General features: G+C 39.7%; 1 protein-coding gene across 4 annotated transcripts in view; it reads right to left on the reverse strand.

Annotated features, from left to right (window-relative positions):
- Positions 1 to 21,770, reverse strand: part of Dock4 (dedicator of cytokinesis 4) — a 400,837-nt gene that overhangs the window by 84,684 nt on the left and 294,383 nt on the right. For all 4 annotated transcript variants that reach the window (XM_076941952.1, XM_076941953.1, XM_034514331.2 and 1 more), the window contains exons 24-26: positions 17,573 to 17,700; positions 15,201 to 15,335; positions 7,422 to 7,520 (exon numbers count right to left, since the gene is read on the reverse strand). In XM_076941952.1, the coding sequence (XP_076798067.1) occupies positions 7,422 to 7,520; positions 15,201 to 15,335; positions 17,573 to 17,700 (362 nt within the window). The remainder of the gene's footprint in view (positions 1 to 7,421; positions 7,521 to 15,200; positions 15,336 to 17,572; positions 17,701 to 21,770) is intronic.

The following is a 21,770-nucleotide window of genomic DNA, read 5'->3' on the forward strand; positions in this document are numbered from 1 at the left end:
TTGCCCTGGATTTACTATGTAATCTACTTTTACAGTCTAAGTTAATACATAGCTATAATCTCATATTATATGTTCTCTCATCTTCTTGACACACGAGCAATGCATGTGTGTATGTATGTTATGATCACTTGATGAAGACAGCAAATAGGGTGAAAGAGACCTTATAAAATGAATATCTACCGTAAATGTTGAATGCAACATATGAATATTTCTTGATAGTGTTTTGTTTGCAATATGGTCAGTTGGAGTCAGTTGGAGTTAGTGATGTAATCTCCTGTAAACCTCCGTTAAAGTAATTTCTGGAAAGTGTCCCTCATTCCTTTCCCCCATGTAATGCTGTCTAATAGAGAGACCAAAGCCCTTTGCTAGGGACAGATACTCTGACATAGACAAAGACACAGGAACAGACTTAGAAGATACCTATTTCAGGCAGGCACAGGTCTAGACTCATACAACTGACAGACTAGGACTATAAGAAGACACATGGACAGCAAAGGAGAGAGTTTAAATCAGGGCTTGATCTTGGTCAAATGACAAAAATCGAGGTGCCCTACAGATTTCTGTCTTAATATGACAGTGATTCATAACTGGTGACTCTGAATTTATTATTATTGTGTTCAAACTGATACACTTTCTCAGTGTTTATGGAACTCATGGTCCAGTGGTATAGATAGATGGATGTTAACTAATACCCATGTGGATGCATGCATGTTCCATAAATTAGAAGAACAAAGAGGGTCAGGTTTGTCATACCTGCCAGAGGCTACACTAGGTATCAGGACTGTAAGGGGTACGAGCCAAATATGTGTATAAAATGGAAACAGGAATAAATTAAAGATACATAAATTAGGATAAAGAATACATTAATAAAAGCTAAGTAATCAGGGCAGTTTTGTTTTGTTAATAGAGACTTGTCCATGGTAAGGAGTTTGGAATTTACTGTAAGGGCAACATGGAAGCCTTGAGTGACTCTACGCAGAATGTAGAGAATTAAATTTGTGTTGAATTTTTTTCTATGGTATATACAGAGTGCTTTGTGTTTAAAGATGATAGTGTATTAAGATGGCACACAATAGAAACTGGCTTATGAAGCCAAACTGGAAAAAGAATCCTGAGATCATGAACACAGAGATACCCTGTCAAGCATCACAGGGCAGGTAGATGACTGAGCACAAAGAACTGAGCAAAGGCAGCTAAGAACACATTTCTGCCACTTACAATATCTACAGTCAGATGTTACTTTACAAATTTGCTACAACTTTTAAAGGTGTAACAGCCTTGATACAGAGTTTGAATTCAAAAATTAAAGGCAACAGTAAAATTCATCACATTCAAATTTGTACTCTCAAAATTGAATTTTGAAGTATGTCATACAAAATACCTGCCATAAACTCTTCAGTTTTTGAGAGTGGTAGAATTATTGTACTGTAATCAATATATGTAAATTAAGAAGTCAAAATAATTGTGTGGGAGAAGATGGCTTCCTGGTACAGGCAGAAATTGGGTAAGAAGACTCATTTAATAAGCATACATTTATTTTCCAGGCTTTGTACTTCTGACACAATGACATGGTTTCAAGTGCCAAACAGACACTGAGAACACCAAATCCAGTGAACAGTGCATTAGACAGGATGGTGTTGACGTCTGTTGCTATATATTGTAGTGCTAAATATTGGCCCTAGTTGCCTTAGGGATGAGAAAATCCTCGTGTATATCAAGTGATGCTATGTGACCTTTCTCCTTAATTTAATACTATTGGTTAAATAAAGATGTCAACAGCCTATAACTGGGAAGAACAGAAGTAGGTGGGGTTTTGGTTCCTGGGTTTGGGATCTAAGGCAGGACCATGAGGGGAAGAAGAAGGTGGAGAAAGCAGAAGACACCATGGGGTGGTTGAGTCATGAACACATGGCCATGAGGGCTTGCCAATTGGAGTTTAGAGCTGTCCAGATAGAACATGGCAAGTTATAACTCAGGGATATTGATAGGGAAGTAGAAACCAGTAGCTTAGAGGGTAGATATCTATGCACCTCTAGTGCTGATGAAGGCTTATTATAAATATAAAAAATTTGTGTATTTTATCTGGGAACTGAATGATCTAAGGTGGGGTAAAAACCCCTGAATGAGATTAAATATTTATGACAACAGGATGGACTGTCTCCTGTGAAGACTTCATCATAGAGTAGACATTTCGGATAGAAAGGAAACCACAGCATCAAACCTCCAAACTGTGCACAGAAATTACAAGTGATATACACAGTTTGCTAGGAATGAGCAATTTAAATTATGAAATGTGATTTGAAATGGGTAGAGGGTAAGGTTGAAAGGAAGACACTGCAATAAAGATACTAGACTTGTTTGGGTGTTTAAGCTTGGATTAAGGGCAGTTGTGGTGGTAGGGCCACCTATAATCTCAACACTTAGGAGGCATTGGAAAGAAAGCCATGATAGAAGTTACATCTGATATATTTTGAAAGCTAGCATATAGACAATGGAAAGTTCTAGAATATGGATAATCTCATGCCTACATCAGCATCCCTGTGGCTCTATAAGAAAGGACATAATCAACAAAGAGGAGTTTCAGTGCTGCATGTGAAATGCCAAGAATACGGACAAAACTTTATCCCCCAGTACAATGTGGGTGTATAATAAAACGCCACCAACTGCAGAAAGAAAAAAATGCTTAATCACTACCTAGTGATTACTTTTGTTCATTTTTTAAAAAAAATGTAATATTGTACTCAAGAAAAAATTTAATATAGGCTACCAGCCTTTAGGTTTTTGCTCCCTCCCACACACTTGGGCTCTGACACCGTGACTCACACCACTTACACATAAGTACCTGTGGACCAGGAAGAAATGGCATCTGATCAAAAAGCTGGGAGCCACTTCAACAATAACCCTACAGGCATCCAGCTTCTTTAGGCACAAATGGAGCTAAAATGCTATTAATCTTAGTTGTTACTTGAGAACTGCATACTTCTGAAATTCAGTTTGATTTGGAGAACTAGTTGAGAAAAACCAAGACAAACCTTGCTCTCAACTGGCAAGAAGAAATGGTATAGAAGGAATACCAGGAATAAAGAATAGCAAACTACCCATTTGAAATCTAAGCACATAGTTTGTCATTCTCAATTTCAAATTTATATATATATCATAAGACTTAGCAATATGACTTCCAGATCTAAGGACCAAGAGAAACATTTTTCTCCATTATCCAGTCTTGGGTGTTCTGTTACAGCAACAGAAGATGGATTAAGTCAGGAAGCTGACTTCTGTAAATGAGTAAATATTAATCACTTACATGAATCATGCTTGTTTCATATTTAAGTCTACATACAGTGTTCATTGTTAGAGGTCTTCAGGTCTTTATTGTGATATCTAAATTTAAAAGGGCTCTAAAATGCTTTAGTCTTATAAGCCATTTGGCACCAAAAGTCCCACCTGAATGATTTATTTCCCTAGAGGAAATGTTGCATTCTACTGCAGATCTTACTGGACAGCTACAGGATATCATACAGTGTTATGTACCATGTCAGCTTTCTGAAGTTATAAAATCCTGATTTCCAAAAGACATCTGATACTAAGGGCTTTCAATAAGAGATCACAGATCAATGTTATAACCTTTGGAAAATATTGCAAGATAGTTTTGAGGGACATAATTAAGGCTATGTCAGCTTGGCACAAAATTGAGCCCTGGTAAGCTAATCTACTAAACTGTGATATCTGGATGCTTAATATGCAGATCAAAATCAGAGAATTAGCCGTTGGTAAATCAAATCGATGACCTCTAATTTGCATTTTCTCTCGTTGCCTCCTTTTTAGTCTTATGCTAGGAAAGGTGAGTTTCTGTCATTCTTTTCCCATCTGCTAACTTCTGAGGACATCTTGTTGGGCTAGCACCTCACTATTTTGTCTTTAGAGTCTATCTTTACCAGTTCTAATTATTAAACACCTCCCTGTCTACTCCATCTATAAATATTCCTCTGACATCCACCCTTTCTTTCTATACCCCTTTGCCTTATTCTTTTTTTAAATTAATTTATTTTTTTATATTTTATTTACATTTCAGATGCCATCCCCTTTCCCCATTTCCCCTCCCTAGAAAACCCCTATCCCATGCCCCCTTTTCCTTTTTGCTTTTATACATTTTTTAAAATGTTAATCAAAGGCTTTATAAGTTTGGTAATGCTCAATCAGAAGTGTAACCCAGTACCCAACCTAGATATATAAACTATCTTTGATTGGTAGAGACATGTGAACATCTGCCTTCATGCCCCCCTCTCTTTCTCTCTCTCATCACCTAGCTTCACCCTTCCTGTTAAAATAAAACTTTTCTCTCAAAATGCAATTAGAACATAATTATTCCTAATTGTACCAGTGAGGTACAAGATAGTCCTAATACCCAGTCCATCATTTTGTTGACTAACCAGAACCTTTGCCTTATTCTTGAACATTGCAAAAATCTCTTCCAGCGCTCCCAAAGAACAATCATTCCTTGTTCCTTCTTCAATCCACAACACTGTGGCTCCCACTGCATCGCTACGGTGGAATTGTTCACTGGATTCCCCAGCATCAGTAGGCCTTTTCATGATTCACTATTTCTTGGTCTGTAATACTTCTGACTCTAGGCAGACCCATCTAACTTTACACACTCCTTACACAGTTACTCCTGGACTATCAATTATTTATAGTAGACTTTCCCAAGTCTACACATGGAGCTCTGCCCTCTTTCTTGAACCTTAGAGACTGTCTACTAAATATCCTCTTTTCAATATCCCTTAAATAACTAAACTCAGGCTAAACATCTGACTTATTTTGTTCCCAAGACTGCACATTTACTCCTTCTATATCTCCATTCAGCGAAATGGTACCAACAACCACCTAGTGGTTAGAAAGCCTGGAAAAAGTAACCTCCCCCCACCCCCCTTAACTAAAAAAAAAAAAAAAAAAAAATTAGTCAGATTCCTTTGAGCTGTAGTTACAGGCAGTTGTGAGCTGTCTGATGTAGCTGTTGAGAATTGAACTCACATCCTTTGGAAGAGCTGTAGGTGTTCTTAACAACTCAGCTATTTCCCTAGTCCCCATAAGTCCTGTTAATTCAAATTCTCAAATTTATTAGGACTCTGCATCTATAATTGTCTTTATTTCAGGCTATCCCAGTATGCTTTCTATAGGGACTTATTTTAGCTTACATGCTATAGTCTATCATTGAAGGAAATGAAGGCAAGAACTCAAGGTGGGAAATGGAAGCAGACATCCACAGTGGAACATGTTTCCTGACTTCCTCTCAGTGGCTAGTTCAGGAGTCTTTCTCATACAGCACAGGTCAATCTGCTCAGGAACAGCACTGCTCACCACGGGCTGGGCCCTTCTACACCAATAACAACTTAAAAAATGTGTCACAGACACTGACTTCAGGCCAACCTGATCTAGCCACTTCCTCAACTGAGATTCCCTTTTCCTAGGTGACTCTGGGATGTATGGAGTTGACAGCTGAAACTAACTCTGACTCACATTACAGTAGCTTAGATTACTTCATCAAAGTTTTTCCATCGTTCTGTCTCCTATTGGGACCTTGGCTAATTCATTTTCAGTTGTACAAACAGACAAATGTGTTCACATCTCTCCCTTCTTTTCTCTATTTTATTGCATTTCATCTTTGTTGCTTTATTTACATTGTAATCTTTACAAAATCTACTTGGCTCATAATCAAGAAATGTTCATTTATGTGTCATTTGTACTTGAATTTTTAAAAAATCATTATACAATAGATCCTCTTCTGTAGTTTCCCCTCCCACTTCTCATTCCCCACCCTTACCTCCTCCCCCCCCCCCCAGATCCACTCCTCTTCTGTTTCCCTTCAGAAAAGGGCAAGCCTCCTAGGGATATCAGCCAAACATGGCATAACGAGATACACCAAGATTAGGCACAAACCCTCATATCAAGGCTGGATGAGGCAACCCAGTAAAATTTCTTTCTTAAAACTATCCACGCTTTTAAAATAATGCCCATATCCACTCCCGGATCTTTATGATTTAGGATGCTGTTTCTCATGGCTTTATGTTCTATCATACAGTGAGCATATATTGCTAAAACACCTTGGGATGTGACCTCAGAGCAATGAACCAACCAGAGCTTTAAACATCAAGGCATTTTTTTTTCTTTTTTTTTTTATTAGATATTTTATTTACACTTCAGATGCCATCCCCTTTCCCCATTCCCCCCCAACCCCCTTAGAAAACCCCTATCACATGCCCCCTTTTCCTTTTTGCATTTATACATTTTTTTTAAATAATGTTAATCATAAGCGTTATAAGTTTGGTAATGCTCAATCAGAGGTGTAACCCACTGACCGACCTAGATATAACAACTATCTTTGACTGGTGGAGATACATGAGTATCTGCCTCCCTGTCTCCCCCCTCTTTCTCTCTTTCATCACCTAGCTTCTCCTATCCTTCTTCTCCTCCTCTTCTTACTCCTTTTCTTGCTCTCAGTACTCCTCCTACCTTAGCTCTTCCTACACATCACCCTTCCTGTTAAAATGAAACTTTTCTCTCAAAATACAATTAGAGCATAATTATGCCAATTTGTACCAGTGAGGTACAAGATAGTCCTAATATCCAGTCCATCATTTTGTTGACTAACCAGACATCAAGGCATTTTTAAAAAATAAATTTTAAAAAGATTTATTTATGTATATGAGTACACTGTAGCTGTCTTTAGACACACCAGAAGAGGGCATCGGACCCCATTACAGATAGTTGTGAGTCACCATGTGGTTGCTGGGAATTGAACTTGGGACCTCTGGAAGAGCAGGCAGTGCTCTTAACCACTAAGCCATCTTTCCATGAAGGAATTTTATCCTAAGTGGCTGGAGGCTGAGAAAGTCACATAAACAAATATAAAAAAAAAAAAAAAATCCAGATTCTAATAAATGTTAAAAATAGACACTAATGAGGTATGTGTTATGTCAGGGCATTAAAATGACATTCATTCATTCATTCATTCATTCATTCATTCATTCATTCATTTTACAGTGCTGGACGAGTGAACCTAGTCCCATCTGCATATTGGGCAAGAGCTCTTCCACTTGTTCTATCTGCAGCCCCAGCAGCAAGTTAATTACAAGCAGAGTTCCACATCTTACTCTCAGCCCAGAGCTTCCTTGGAAACTTTTTCGTTTCTAGTTTACATTCTTAGATGAGATGTGATTAAAACCTGATGTTTTTCTCCAAAACAACAGCTAATAGCTTTATTTAAGTAAAAGAACTCTCAAGAGCTAATAGAGAAAAGAAGATTGGTTAAGACAGCTGAGAACTTAATGGGAAGAGGTAAAGCAATTGCCAAGAACCATTCAGAACAGTGATGCAGGACAAGAGAAAGTAAAAGGAGAAAAAACCATGTGAGCATCACTTACCCTTAGCTCCTCCTTAGTATTGAAACTATTCAGAAGTTGCTGATAATGTCTATCTGTCATTTGTCGTAATAGGGAAAGGAGACAGGCAACAAATTCCCCCTAAGGAAAAAAAAAGCCCATATTTTAAAGGAAAGACTTAATAAAACTCCAATAACTTAATACAAACTGCCCTCAAAGAGAACACTTTACAAAGTTGCTATGGTCCAGATTTACCCTGGGCTGTCTTCTTAATCTCTGCTAATTTCACATTCCTTCTCTGAATTTACAAGATCCCCTTCAACTCATCAGCACACTGGTCTTTTGACTCAGCAGGTAAAAGAAGCCATACAATGTATAATGTTGGCTTCAGTCTCCCTTTAGAAAATGGTTGTAAGTTGACAGCTACTCTTTGTGTTTGAGCACTATGTACCCGACTCCTATGAAGTCCGACGCTTAAAGATGAAAAAGGAAAGTGCACACATCATCCTTAGATTTGGAGAGTGATAGAATTCCTATAATTTGCATTTTCTAATACACTTTAACTTGAAACTATCACTTTAGTGCAACTGTATTTGTTCAACAAAGAACTTACCTTCTTTTAAATGGAGAAATGATATAAAGCAATGGAAACACAACAGGAGAAGCAACTGCTGGCTAACTGAATGCACACGATAGCCCACTTTAATTGGGAGACTGGTTTGAATGTATGCGGAAAAGACTTTAATGTATCACATTAAAAATAAAGACTAAATGACCAAGAAGTAGATTCTGTAGCTCAGGCAGTTAAGTTAGCTCAGTCAAGTGTCTTTTTGCCAGTTTCTACAAGAATCCCAAGAATACAACTTAATGCTTATGTCAGAGAAATCTGAGATTCATGTTGGTTCTTCACATGCAGTCACTTGTGACACAAAGATACGTCAAACAGTTGCCCCTGTACATTAAAATAAACATTCAATCAACATATAATTAATATTTCGTATGGGTTCATATTTAATAATCATATAAGTAATTCATATGGGTTATGATATGGTTTGGATTTGAACATCCCTTCCCCCAGGCTTCTGTACTTTTTCTAGGGCTGGCCTTCCTTGGGAGGCTCTGAAACTTTTAGGAACAGAGTCTGGCTGGTAGAAACAGGTTACTAAAGGCAAGCCTTTGTAGACACTGACCTGTTCTTTGGTTCCAGTTCTGCTCTCAGGTTCCTATTTCAGCATGGTGTGGACAGCCACCTCAGCTATGGACGGAGCCCCCTTGCCAACCCTTCCCCATGATGACAGCCTGTGTAACTCTGTAATCCTGTAACCCATCTTTCTTCCTATAAACTGTTTGTTAGGTATTCTGGGACAGTGACACCCAATAACTAATGCAGACGAGTTATCTCCCAGGCTCAACACACAATCCTGTCAAGGAGCAAAAGAATTCCGTAAACTTCACACATGAAGTAGAAAATATAAAGAAAAGGTTATTGTTGTTTTACTGCAAATGCGATTTTGATATCACAAGCCTCAGAGAATTTTAGGTGACATTACAGCCATTTTCACCTAAGCCAGGGGGGAGAGCACTTTCCCTTGGAGCCTAGCCACAATGACCTCAGGGATCTGCTGTGTAAACAAAACAGAACAAAACAAAACAAACTACAACAACAATGTCATGATAGGTACAAACATAACCTTCATTTGTCTGAGAGGTTTGCTGTGATTGGCACAAATACCTTATCTCTGGCTAGATAAGCAGACTGTTTAGTTTATCTTACTAACCAGCCAGAAAACTACTTCCTATTCTGTCTCCTCTGGTGTTACAATATTACGTCAAATAAAAGGTGTACTTTGCTTAATCTAGCCTCCTTTTAGTTGAGCATGTGTAACTATTAACACGAGGAGGGAAACAGCAGGTAGTAGAGTGCTAGTATAGCCAAGACAGAACACTGGCCAGCACTCTGAGCTGCAGAAACAGCCAAACAGCTGTCCCCCTGAGAGGTGAAGAAGAGGCAGAGTGGAGAGGCAGCTGGCAACACAAAGCTGCAGAATGGCCGGCTACAATGGTTGCTGAAATTGAGGGAGAACCTCAAGCAAGGAAGCTTTTGAACATCATCACCATCATCATCATCATCATCAGCAGCAGCAGCAGCAGCAGCAGGAGCAGCAGCAGCAGCGGGAGCCATCTACCAGCAAAGGGCTGGCCGTAGCTGCCTCTTGCGCAGTGAAAGCTGCGACAGTGGCTATAGCAGTAAGTAACAGACAGCCATAGAAGTCACGAATGAAGCCAAGGGAGGCATAAGCAAGAGTAGTGGAAGTAGAGAAAAGGAGAGAAAGAGTGGACAGCCGAGGCTGATGGAGAACAGAAGACTACTGAGAGCCAAGGAAGAGAGCCTGTAAGCTATGGTTAGTGAAAAAGTTCCAGAGAATCGCCAAGTCTTTACAGCAGAGGGTCATAGGCACTCCAAGCCCAGAAGCTGTAACACTGGATGCAGACAAAGAATTCTGACATCCTAGTCATGCATGCATAAGAGAGACATAGAGCTAAGAATCCTGCTACGTGGGACTTGCATGAGACTCATAACACTTGAGGGTGCCCCCGTTCCTGCTCCTGACTGCTGCTGCTACTCTCCACCAAATGCCGAGGATAAAAGGCTGCCAAGGACCAGCATTTGTAGAGCTTCGTCTTAGGTGACCATGGTTTTTATTTAGATAGCGTAGAATGAGCTCAGCTGGCTGAGTAATGAAAGGGGATGGAGAGGAAGCACTAATTGATTTTTGAGTGGTGGACATGTTCGTTATCTTATTAATTGTAATGTTTCCTAAGTAAATATAGTGAATCAAGGTATATTTTTTTAAAAAAATACAAAATCTATTCTATTTTTTTGTATATAATTAAAAACAACTTTTTAAAAAAGGTATTGTCAAGTTCATTCCTTCATTCCTTTTTTTTTTTTTTTTTTTTTTGTTTTTCAAGATCAGGTTTCTCTGTATAGCCCTGGCTGTCCTGGAACTTACTCTGTAGACCAGGCTGGCCTCAAACTCAGAAATCCACCTGCCTCTGCCTCCCAAGTGCTGGGATTAAAGGCGTGCGCCACCACTGCCCGGCTCAATCAATTTTTCATTGTGGGCCTTTATATTGCATGTAAACTATTCTAACTTGTTTGCCACATTATTAATATACTTAAATACTTGTTTCAATATATCCTATAAATACTAAAACTTTTTAAGTTTGAAAAATTACATATCCCAGATCATAATTTTAGTAACAAAAAAAAAAACCCCACTAGCAAATAGACCTTTAATAGCTTGTTATAATCTATGTACATAGATGAACTCTTTGAATCCAAGCTATTAACTATGTCTATTGTGTCTGGGCTAGACTGAGTACAAATAACTTATAATTACGACATATAATCTCTGGTACATTTATGATATACTGCCAGTCTCAACACTTCAATAATCCACTGTCATTTGCTCATATAATCTATTTTTGAACTTCAAGTTCTTGTCCAGAATATTAGATGTCTAATATTTTACTTCTCTTTTTCTACTAAAATGTAATTGTCTTTACTTTTAAAATACTTTAATAGTGTTTATATGAAATCTAATGTGTGAAAAAAGAATAATAAAAAAAATCATTGGTCAAGATTTACTTAATTGGCAAATTGCTTTTGAAATTCAATAGTCTTCAGTGGCTTGTACCCATTTTATGTACAAAATATATTGTATATTTCTATCAAAAAACTGCCAAGAATATTTTATATCTACATCAAAAGTCTTCGGAAAGCTTCTCTTAAACATATGCCTGTTCTCACACCCTTCCTCCGGTATTTCCTAAACAATGCTACTCCTTTATTTCTCTAATCACAAACCAGCACCTAAAGACTTTAGACAGGCATGCCAGAGACCCTTAGACAGTGCCAAGTCACCCGCCACACATGCTACTTAACACAGTCATGTGCAAAGAAACATTTATGCATTGTAGAGAACGCTGGTAGACAATTTGATATCTATCATGCATGCATGCCATGGTATGCATGTTGAAACCAGAGGGAAATTTGTGTGAGATGGTTTTCTTCTTTCACAATTTGGGTTCTGCAGTTCAAACTCAGGTTCGGGGCTGAATATTTTAGGTCCCCCCAGGATAACACAGAGACCTTCATGCTTTGGTGCCAAGGAGGCTTGGGGAACTGGCCTTCCACTCTATCTCCATATAAGTTGTCATCTGCCTTCATTGTCCCTAGCTGAGTCATATCACATAAAGACAGCTAAAACAGAAGGCTCACATGTGACCCAGGACCATACAATACAGAAACACTTGAATTTCCAATGAAAATCACTCATTATACCAAGAATCAAGATTTCAAGTTGAATGAACAAATCTAATGACAAATGTCAACATCAAGAATAGAAAGGGACTGAAAGAATGTGGCTCATAAAAGTCAAGACAAAATGGTTCATGGGTCTAAAATGTTAATTATACAATTGTAATACTCTGAGGAAAAATACGTTGTATTGTCACGACTGGATAAAAGGGTTCTTAAACATGAAATCAAATCATGATTCATCAAAGGAAAAATTAATAATCTTAAGTTCATTAAGATGAAAAATATCTCTGCTTTTGCAAACACCAATAAGGGGATGGAGAACAGTCTACAGTGGGAGAAAATACCAAAACAATGCTGACAACTTGGCAGTGAGAGAATTACTCAGCTAGAAAATGGAACAAGACATGATGAGGTGCTCTGTTTAGGAGGTGATATGCATGGCTGGAATGTACGTGAAAGTCCCTGCAGGGGACTTTCAGCCACTGGGGAAACAGAAAGTTAGTCCTCAGTGAGAGGAGGCTTTACAGCTCCCAGAATACTCCCAACTCTGACACACACAGATACAAAAGGAAAAGGTGACCATATCTCATGCTGATGAGGGTGTTCAGAAATGAGATCACTCAGACTGCGCACATGTGGAATGTTAAATGGCACTGTCACTGGGGAAGGAACTTTGGCAGTTTCTTAGAAAACTGACCACGTAGCTACCTTATGATTCAGCAGCCAACTCCCTGGAATTCTGATCAAAAAAAAAAAAAAGTGGAGAAACTTGTTCACACAAAACCTAAATATAAATGATGTTTATACTAACTTTCTTAAAACTATACAAGCCCTAGAAATAACCTCACAGACATTCATAGGTAAATTGTTAAATGATGGTGGTATATCTGTACCATGGAATAATACTCAGAAATGAAAAGGAAAACAGAATATATAGATACAGCAATCTGTAGGAATCTTCATAAAACTCTGCTCATGTTTTTAAAAAGTCAATCATAAAAAGTCACATGCTCTGAGATTCTATACACATAGCATCCACGAATGTCAGAGCTACATAAATAGAGAGCAGAGCGGTGGCTGCCTGGAGTTAGGGAGGTGGCAGAGGTGAAGGAAAGTGGATTTATCTCTAAAGCACTCTGTGAGAAATGACTGGCGTGATAGAAACGTTGCACATCTTGGTCATATCAATGTCCATGTCCTGTTCTGGAATTCTGCAAGTGGTGATCATTTATGGAACTTGGTAAAAGAAACACGAAATGTTTTTACATTGCTTCTTATATCTGCACATGATTTTTATAGTAATACAAAATAAAAAAGGTTAACTTAAAAAACAATAAAGCAAAACAAAAACCAAATAATCACTTAAGCCTTCAAACATGTAACAAACTCCAGTGGTTTTGAGCACCCACCACTCATCAGATAACAACATAACATGAGGGGTTGGGTGCCATTTCACATTTCAGGCTCCTTAGACCATCTAAAACTGTAATTCAAACTTCTTTATTTTAGATAAGACAGTTCAGCTACTACATACATTAGAATTAAATATTTTTTTTACTTCATGTGTATGGAGTATTTTGCCTGCATATGTGTCTGTGCACTCATGTGTGCCTGGAATCCACTGAGGCTGGAAGAGGACACTAGATCCTCTGGAACTTGAGTTATGGGTGGTGGCTGAGCTGCCATGTAGGTGCATAGAAGTTGGGTCCTCTGGAGGAACAGTCAATGCTCTTAACCATGGAGCCCTCTTACTAGTACTGGGGTTGACTGATTTCTCCTTTCCCCTTTCCTACATATATATATATATAATATATATAGTAATATATATATATATATTACTTTATGTGGTGTGTGTATGTATGTATTTAAGTAAAACATGTTAAAAAATCTTAGTTTGTTAAGATACTTTAACTTTACTTGTAGTGATGATTTGGATGAAAAATGTCTCTCATAGTCTCATGTATTTGACTACTTGGTCCCCAGCTGTTGGCACTGTTTGGGGAAGTTATGAAACGTTTAGGAAGTGGAGACTGAGTGCAGGAGGTAGATCATTGAGGGTAGGCTTTTAGAGTTTATAGCCTCACCTCCCTTCTAGTTTTTTTTTTTTTTCTCTCACACAGGAAACAGAGAGAAGCTATAATATTTACATAAAGGACCTGTAATGTTAAAAAGAATGTCCTGGTTTAACATTATGAGACAAAGAACATGCAAAGACACCATGGAGTGTGTTTTGTGTTGGCCTTCGACAACCGGGTATAGGCCCTACCCTTAAGAATACTATTTCCCCACTGAGACTCCCTTGAAGAAAACAAGTTTTTCATTTGCAAGGGTCTATCAGTTGAACATAGCTTCTGTGTTAGGGATTGGGGTGTGTGTCTGTTTGTCCTTTTAGCCTGAGGATGCTATCAGGTGCAGACCCTGCACATGCTGCCCCAGTCTCTGTGAGTTCATACGCGTCAGCTCTGTTGTGTCTAGAAGGCCTGATTCCTTGGTGTCCTCCATCCCCTCTGGCTCTTACACTCTTTCTGCCTCCTCTTCCACAAAGCTCCCTAAAGATCCCAGACTTTCTAGTTTTTAAATAAAAAGGAGAGTTATTTGTATCTAGAGCTGAACATTCTCAAGCACCACAGCACAGTTAGTGAAGCTGATAGCGAGTGCTTAATTAACACTTGTGTACATAATTTCCAGGTGAATATTAAGAGTATCTACCGCTACAGCTACAAATGAGAGCTCTTGCTTGGAGGAATATTGTTTAATATATAAACATTTTAAATATCAAACCTCATGTGATTTTTTAAAAATAGAAATTCTTATGTATATGGATAACTCAATGGTAAAGTACTTGTCTACCACACATGACGCCCTGGATTTGATCCTTCACACTGCCATAAATAAACACAGCATGTGTTTACACTGATAGCATTTACAGAGGCATATGTGTAAAATATGTGACATTATTTCTTAATACTTTGCCTGAATCATGCTATGCTATCATTCTAAGACAGTTAAGCTTGAAAGTCCCTTAAGATTTACCAAGGTAAACCTTCTCATTTAACACAACCAAACTGAAGATTAAAAAAGTTAAGGTCCTAATGACTGGAGGTCAAAAATCCAGAATTATCACATAGGGTCTCTAATTCTAGCTATTGTAACCCTATTCTTTCTTCTATAGAAAATTTGGGGAATAAAAGCTATCAAGTTGACTAGGGATATAAAATCATAGGTGAGTTTAAATTTAGAAAAGTAAAAATGCAAAAGTTGTTTTTCTGAAATTCAGACTTGCTTATGACAGCATCCTTACCTACAGGCTTTCTACCTTACTTTTTTGCATAGTGAACACAACCTCCTGTGGTCCAGCAATGCTCACAGTTCATCCTGAAGACCAGATTTCCCATAGTCACATTACAACCCATCGCCAAGGGGAATAGAGCTTTAAGGAACACAACCAGGCACAGCCAGTATATGTGCCACATGCCGCATGCTTATGATCTTACAGTCACATCCTGGAACTGCAGCCTCATGGTGGAGCTTGTTGCCTGAGGCCGACTGGTGATCTCCAGTATGGTCCTGAGCAGGATATCCAGCAAGCTGGCCACTATGACATCTATTTCCTCCAGCACAGACTTTTCCTTAGGAGAGAAAAATCAAAAACACTGTGTCAGGAGACTGCCTCTGCATGCACCAAATCTCTTTTTAAGGACAAAGGGAGTCAATCCCCAAATCAAAGACTGGGGGAACTTAGGACAATAAGAGATGTAGACCTCAACAGAAAAAAAAAAAAAAATGGCCTTGCAGAGAAAGATAACTTCAGAGAGTCAACGGCTTGCCCCAAAGCACACCGTCTGGCTATGCAATAAAAGTTGAGATATAAACAAAAAAGGCACAGTGTAAAAAACACCAATTCTGAGGCTAGGCCTGCTGCTAAGGAACTTGTGGGCAAAGCAGGGAGCCTCTCTAGGCTGTAGTGTTCTCTTACAGTATGATTTCCTTAAGTCCTAAATGTGCTTACATTGAGTCTTTTCGGCACAGCAGTCACACAGATCATTTTCCAAGACTGGTTTATATGCAAATGACTATTCCCATAGAAGCGTTTTTTTTAAAGCCTACATGTAAACATAAGAAACTGGAGAGTAGTCTAGATGAGTATTGTTGGTCACAGAGAGCCCTGGTTAGTAGCCAGGAGAGGGACTGGATTTTCTGAAATGCTTAATACCATCCACACTTCAGGACTCCAGAGAGATTATCTTGGCACTGCCTGCTGCATAGGAGAATGGGTTCTTAACATAATTTCATGGGGAAAAACTTCTATGCAATTTCATATATTGCACAAAAGTTTATATATTATCTATATAGGTATATATACAAATATATATATTATATAAACACACACATATATTTAATGATAAATTTCATAACACTTGTGAGAAAACTCCCAAAGGTTCCCAGTGAACTGCTTTCAGCTCTAAATTCCTTAGGAGCTAAGCCCTGGCTTAGCAATTTTGAAACCTGACTGCAATTTTGAAATTTAAGTAGCGGAAAAGAACAAAGAAATCATCTCTACTATAGCTATTCGCTTTTTGTCTGTCTAGTGACCTGGCTTGCTTTTACTCACAGTGACTGTAACCTGGAAATCCCTTCTAGTCAGGAATGGCTTTATCCTTTGTGGTCAAACAATCAGAGGGAGTTTCAAAGCCTAGCAAAAGCCTTCTCCCTTTTGTCATTGCTCCATCTTATTCCATGTCACTGGTGGACTCAGATTGTAGGGTGGCGGAATAGCAAGCTGTGCCCCTCCATGGATGCTCAGCTCATCACACAGATGCAGAACTCACAGGTTCTCTAAAACACCACCCGTTTCCATACCAGCAGGGTACTCTCTCCATCACCTCCCTGACATCGTTCCTACCCCCTGCTCTTCAGAAGCAGCTCATAAACACAGAAAGAATGGGGAACACAGCACTGAAATTAATGTGGAATTGGGGAAAAGTGGTGGGGGGTGGACTCATCACCCCCTTTCAAACTTCTCTGTAGCCTGATGTGGATAAGCCCAAAGTTTCATTAACAGCTGTGGATTGACAGAAAGAGAACAGGATTTCTTTCCTATTCAGATTTCATATCAGACTCCTGAGCTGAGAACATCAATCCCAGACATTGTTCCAAGGATATGGAAACATGCCATTTCTCTCACTTTGTGCTGTATTCTGAACACACAATAAGTATACAGTGTCAAGAGGCAAGCAGAACAGGAATCTTCAAAGTCATAACGAAAAGACTACTGTTAAGGTTGCGTAATAGTTGTGGCGCAAGGTAGTTCTAGTCTCCTGGGGGCTGTCCTTTGCTTCTGTAATTTCCACAAGACTAGATTCGAGGGCCATGGCCAAACACCTGGACAGTCCCTATACTACAGAATGTTGGAGCATCCGATCTTCAGCCTTCTGCCATGGCCAAGTTCTAAGCACGATCATGTGGTCTTTCCTAGAATTGGCCCAAACAGCCACACCCTGCAAGCAGTAATTTATTTTTGCCACAGAGTGTTTCATCCCATCAAGATTAAAGACACATGTGGGAGGCTTTGAGATTTCTAATATTTCTTACTTGGTATTCAGTTCTTCCTTGAAATACAACTTTAGGAAGCCAGGTTACTCCAGGTAACACTAATCCCATGGGGGTTTTTAATTTTTATTTATTTATTTATTTTTAAATTTTTCTTAATTCCTTCTGTGGAAACCCAAGAAGTCCAGCCTGGCTAAAAATGAAAAGGGAGCCTCTGAGTGTTCCTCCTTCGTGTGACTCCGTCAAAAGACATTTAAGATTTTATTTGCAGAAGCCATTTGATGAGAACCACACACAATGACCTGCATGTACTTACTGAGCTATTTTTCTTGATGAGACAGAATACGTTGCTAAGGATACGTGCACACATGATCAAGTCCTTCTGTTCTTGCAAGTGGATGTGGAGGTGATGCAGCACGACAGGCAGGAGAATGTACCTCGAGTCTGTGAGAGAGAGAGAGACATTAGTGTCACAGCTGCTGAGTCCCATACAAGCCTCAGTGAGTTCTCATTGACTTTTCAATTCCATATCGACTGTTAAACTAACAGCACATGGTGTTACAGGGGTCTTAGCTCTATGAGTTGTATATTAAAGATGATGCAACTTCCCCCAACACATCAGTCCTATAGTCAAGAGGCCTTTCTTAGTAACAGCTAGTTTCTTTCCTATCTTTCTCCCCATTCTGAGGGTGTTTTACCTCCATGTTTGTAAACCAAATGCTTCTCTTGGCTGTTTTAAGTGTTCTCTCTGAGGTAGACCATCTATGATGTCTACTATGGTAGATGGGCACGTAGCTTTCTTATCTCCTGCCATGCTCTTTGGTTTCTCCAGAGTTACAGCCCAGTTTCTGAGTAACATAATTACGCTTTCATGTGGGGCAGTGGGCTGTGAGAGGCACCTGGGTACCTAGTCAAGCACAGGCCTTGCATCCTGATACCCTAAGGGGATGGTAGGTGTTCAGCCTTGCTCCTGGGCCCTGGTTCCTTTTACTCAGGACAGCCTTCTACAGTCCCTCCCAAAGAAAGGTTTGTGTCAAGTAGCACAGGTAGAGGGTGTGACTACAGGCCGCAGAGCCTCAAGAGACCTCCATATTAATGAGATACCTAAGGCCAGAGGACATAGCCAATTAAGTATTCGTTCCCAGACCCTCCTCTTTGCAAAAGATATTTAACCTCAGGCCCGCCCTGAGGACACCTTTTAAAACCATGGACTTCCTCTCATACTTGGGGCCCACTGTGGTGAACCCTACAGGGGGCCTTTGACCAATAAGCTGCTGCCTAATCTTCTGCCAGAGGACTTCTCTATGTTCCAGCCACAGAGCCCACCAACTCAAGCAAGCTAGCTGAGCCAGCCATGACCCAGCTAAGCGAGTCTCCTTGACCAAGATTCTCATCCACCCTTTGGGGCACTGCAGGAGCTTCTCTCCCTAGTCCCTCTTGGATGCGGGCTGATCCAGCCCGTATGTTCCCCCCAACCCCCAACAGCTCTGCCCCTGCAGGACCTCAGACTGAGATCTCCCCACAACCAGAGTGGAGTCCTGAGACTTCTCATAGTCCTATGTCCACCCAGTGCTGCATGGAGCGAACTCAGTCAAATTCCCCACGCTTCTGACCCCCTGAGCAGCGGTTCAAGCTGCCTGGGGTGACAGATGCTCGGGACCCAAAATTCAGCCTAACAGGACCCACACCCATGCCTACACACCACAGCACCTCACTTTCACTCTATCATGTGATTTCCAGTCCCTGTTACAAGACTGTATTTTTTTGCATTGCTTTGTTTTTCTATTTTAGCTCTCAGATTTATTGAGGAATTATTGTATCCATGGTATTTGTATATTTAATATGAAGTACCTTGCTTTGGCCCTTTCAACCTGTAAAGCAGTGGCCCTCAATCCGTGGATTGCAACCCCTTTGGGAGTTTAATGACCCTTTCATAGGGGTTGCCTATGACTATCCGAAAACACAAATATTTAAATTATGAGTCATAACAGTAGCAAAAAAAACAGTAGTTATAAAGTAGTTACAAAAATGTTATGGTTGGGGGTCACCACAACATGGGGAACTGTATTAGAGGGTAGCAGCACAGGAAAGGTTGAGAACCACTGCTATAAAGTATCCTTTACTTGGAGAAAACTATCCTGATTTCCTTCCACCTGAGACTTCAAATATATTAACAGTGTGTGTGTGTTGGTTTGAATAGGAATGGCCCCCATAGACCATGTGTTTGAATTCTTGGCCATAGGGAGTGACACTATTAGAAGGTGGCCTTGTTGGAGGAAGTGTGTCACTGTGGAGGCCAGCTCATGCTACACCAAGTGTGGCACACAGTTCCCTTCTGCTGCCTGCAGATCAAAATATAGAACTCTTAGCACCATGTCTGCTTGGATGCTGCCATGCTTCCTGCCATGATGATAATGGACTAAATCTCTGAATCAATTAAATGTTTTCCTGTACAAGAGTTGCCTCGGTTGTGATGTCTCTTCACAGCAATAAAACCTTAATTAAGACAGTATGACTATCTTAATCTTGCCTTACATATTTTCCCATGTTTGTGCCCCATTTTTCTGGTGACTTCCATACTTTATCTCTTACACTTCCTATTTAAGTTCTTATTTCTTCTCTCTAACAGTTCGTATCTTTGCTCAGGTCTAGTGTCACCAGCTTTGGAATTTCTGCAGTATCCCATCTTCTAGGCCTTGCACCTCACTGAGACATCACACTTAATTTGGGGGCTTGGGAGATATTCTGCATTATTCTTTTCTTTTAAATCATTTATTTCTGTGTTTTCATTATGGCCTTCACCCGTCACATTGAAAAATTTCCCTGGTACCTGGTGGTTTTTCACCATCCATTCATCTTTATAAGGCAATGATCAAAGACAGAAAACAAATAAATCAACTTATGAAACCTAGGAGTTGGGCTTAAGAGACTCAAAATTCTCTTGATGCTTGCCATTGAAACCCCAGTACAAGGATGTCTGGCCTTATGTTAAAGAGGGAAAGGGGTAGGGGAGGGGAGGGAAGGAAGGAAGAAATATTAACATTCAAACCTGTAAACTAACTTACTGCGGGCCTTCTGTAAGTAGTACACCACTACAGAAACTTTACTTACTTACAAAGCAATTACTTGACAGAAAGAACCAGGGAAATGAACCTAGAAACTGAAGAACCAGAAAGCACTATATAGTAATATTTAATTGGAAGGGAAGGCAAAGCTCATCTGATAGGTTCCAGCAGCCAGCAGGCTTTGGTTTCTAAACACTCGATGTGCAGCCAAATGTAAAAATATCTATGAGCTAGGGGTAGAGCAAGGGAGACATATAGTTCACCCATGTTGTATGAAAACAGAGACAGGTGATGCACTAGCTACTACCGGTCAGTATCAAAAACTCCAGAATCATGGCAAGAGAGCAAAGTGGAGACTGAACCCTGAGTAGCCCAACATGTTACAGCCAACAGATGCCTAAGCCAAACCCCAAACTGTCATGGGGGTAAATCTTTGATAAAGTTCAGAAGAGTGTGTGAACATCTGTGGGAAGAACAGTTGAAGTGGAGGGTGTGTGGAAAGGCCCTTGCCCTGAGTCTTCCCTCAGGACAAGCCTGAGAAAGGAAGCTGTAGAACAGGTATGGAGGGGTTGGGGTGAGGATTAAGTAGCCAGAGCAAAGGGGACAGAATGCTAGTGCCCCTGAGGTCATGAGTATGTTTTTTTTTAATGTTCTTTCTTTCTTTCTTTCTTTCTTTCTTTCTTTCTTTCTTTCTTTCTTTCTTTCTTTCCCTCCCTCCCTCCCTCCCTCCCTCCCTCCTTTTCTCCCTCCCTCTTTCCCTCCCTCCCTCTCTTCCTTTCTTTCATTTTGTTCTTTAACCCACTCCTTCCACTCCCGATAACTATTTTTATATTTTTATAGTAGACAACCAATGACAAATCTCAATTAAAAAAAAAATATAACAAAACAATCAGTATGCCCTGTACACATTTTCAACATAAGAACAGCAGATCTAACCAGCAAGTGTTACTAGTAACATAGAAACCTAATCAAATATCCTTTCTAATTTTATGCTACTAATTTCTTGAACATGCTTTTAAAATAGCATTATATTCTATCTTCCTCTCGTTTTTAAAAAAGATTTACTTTTTATTTACATATGTCTCTGTGCTTGTGTGAGAGCCTGCCATGAGTGTGCTGGTATCTGTAGAGGTCAGAATAGGGCATCAGATCCCCTGGAACTGTTGATCCTGGCAGGTGAGTCTCCTGACTTCAGTGCTGGGAGCTGAAATCTAGGAAGCAGGACTTCTCTAGAAAAGCACTAAGCACTATAACTGCTGAATGTCCCAGCCCCTTTCTTACTTTCTGTTATAGTTTTATATCATTCTACAGAATTACAGGTAGGGCTGGAGAGTCAGTAAAAAGAAATTCCTTCTGATCACTTTCATACAGAATTCCCACCATAAACTATTTAACCCTCTGTAGGTTAAAGTAGGCATCTTGTCAGCCCTGAGCTGAGACCTGAGAGCA

Source organism: Arvicanthis niloticus, chromosome 11 (genome assembly GCF_011762505.2).
Source record: "Arvicanthis niloticus isolate mArvNil1 chromosome 11, mArvNil1.pat.X, whole genome shotgun sequence".
Classification (NCBI taxonomy): domain Eukaryota; kingdom Metazoa; phylum Chordata; class Mammalia; order Rodentia; family Muridae; genus Arvicanthis; species Arvicanthis niloticus.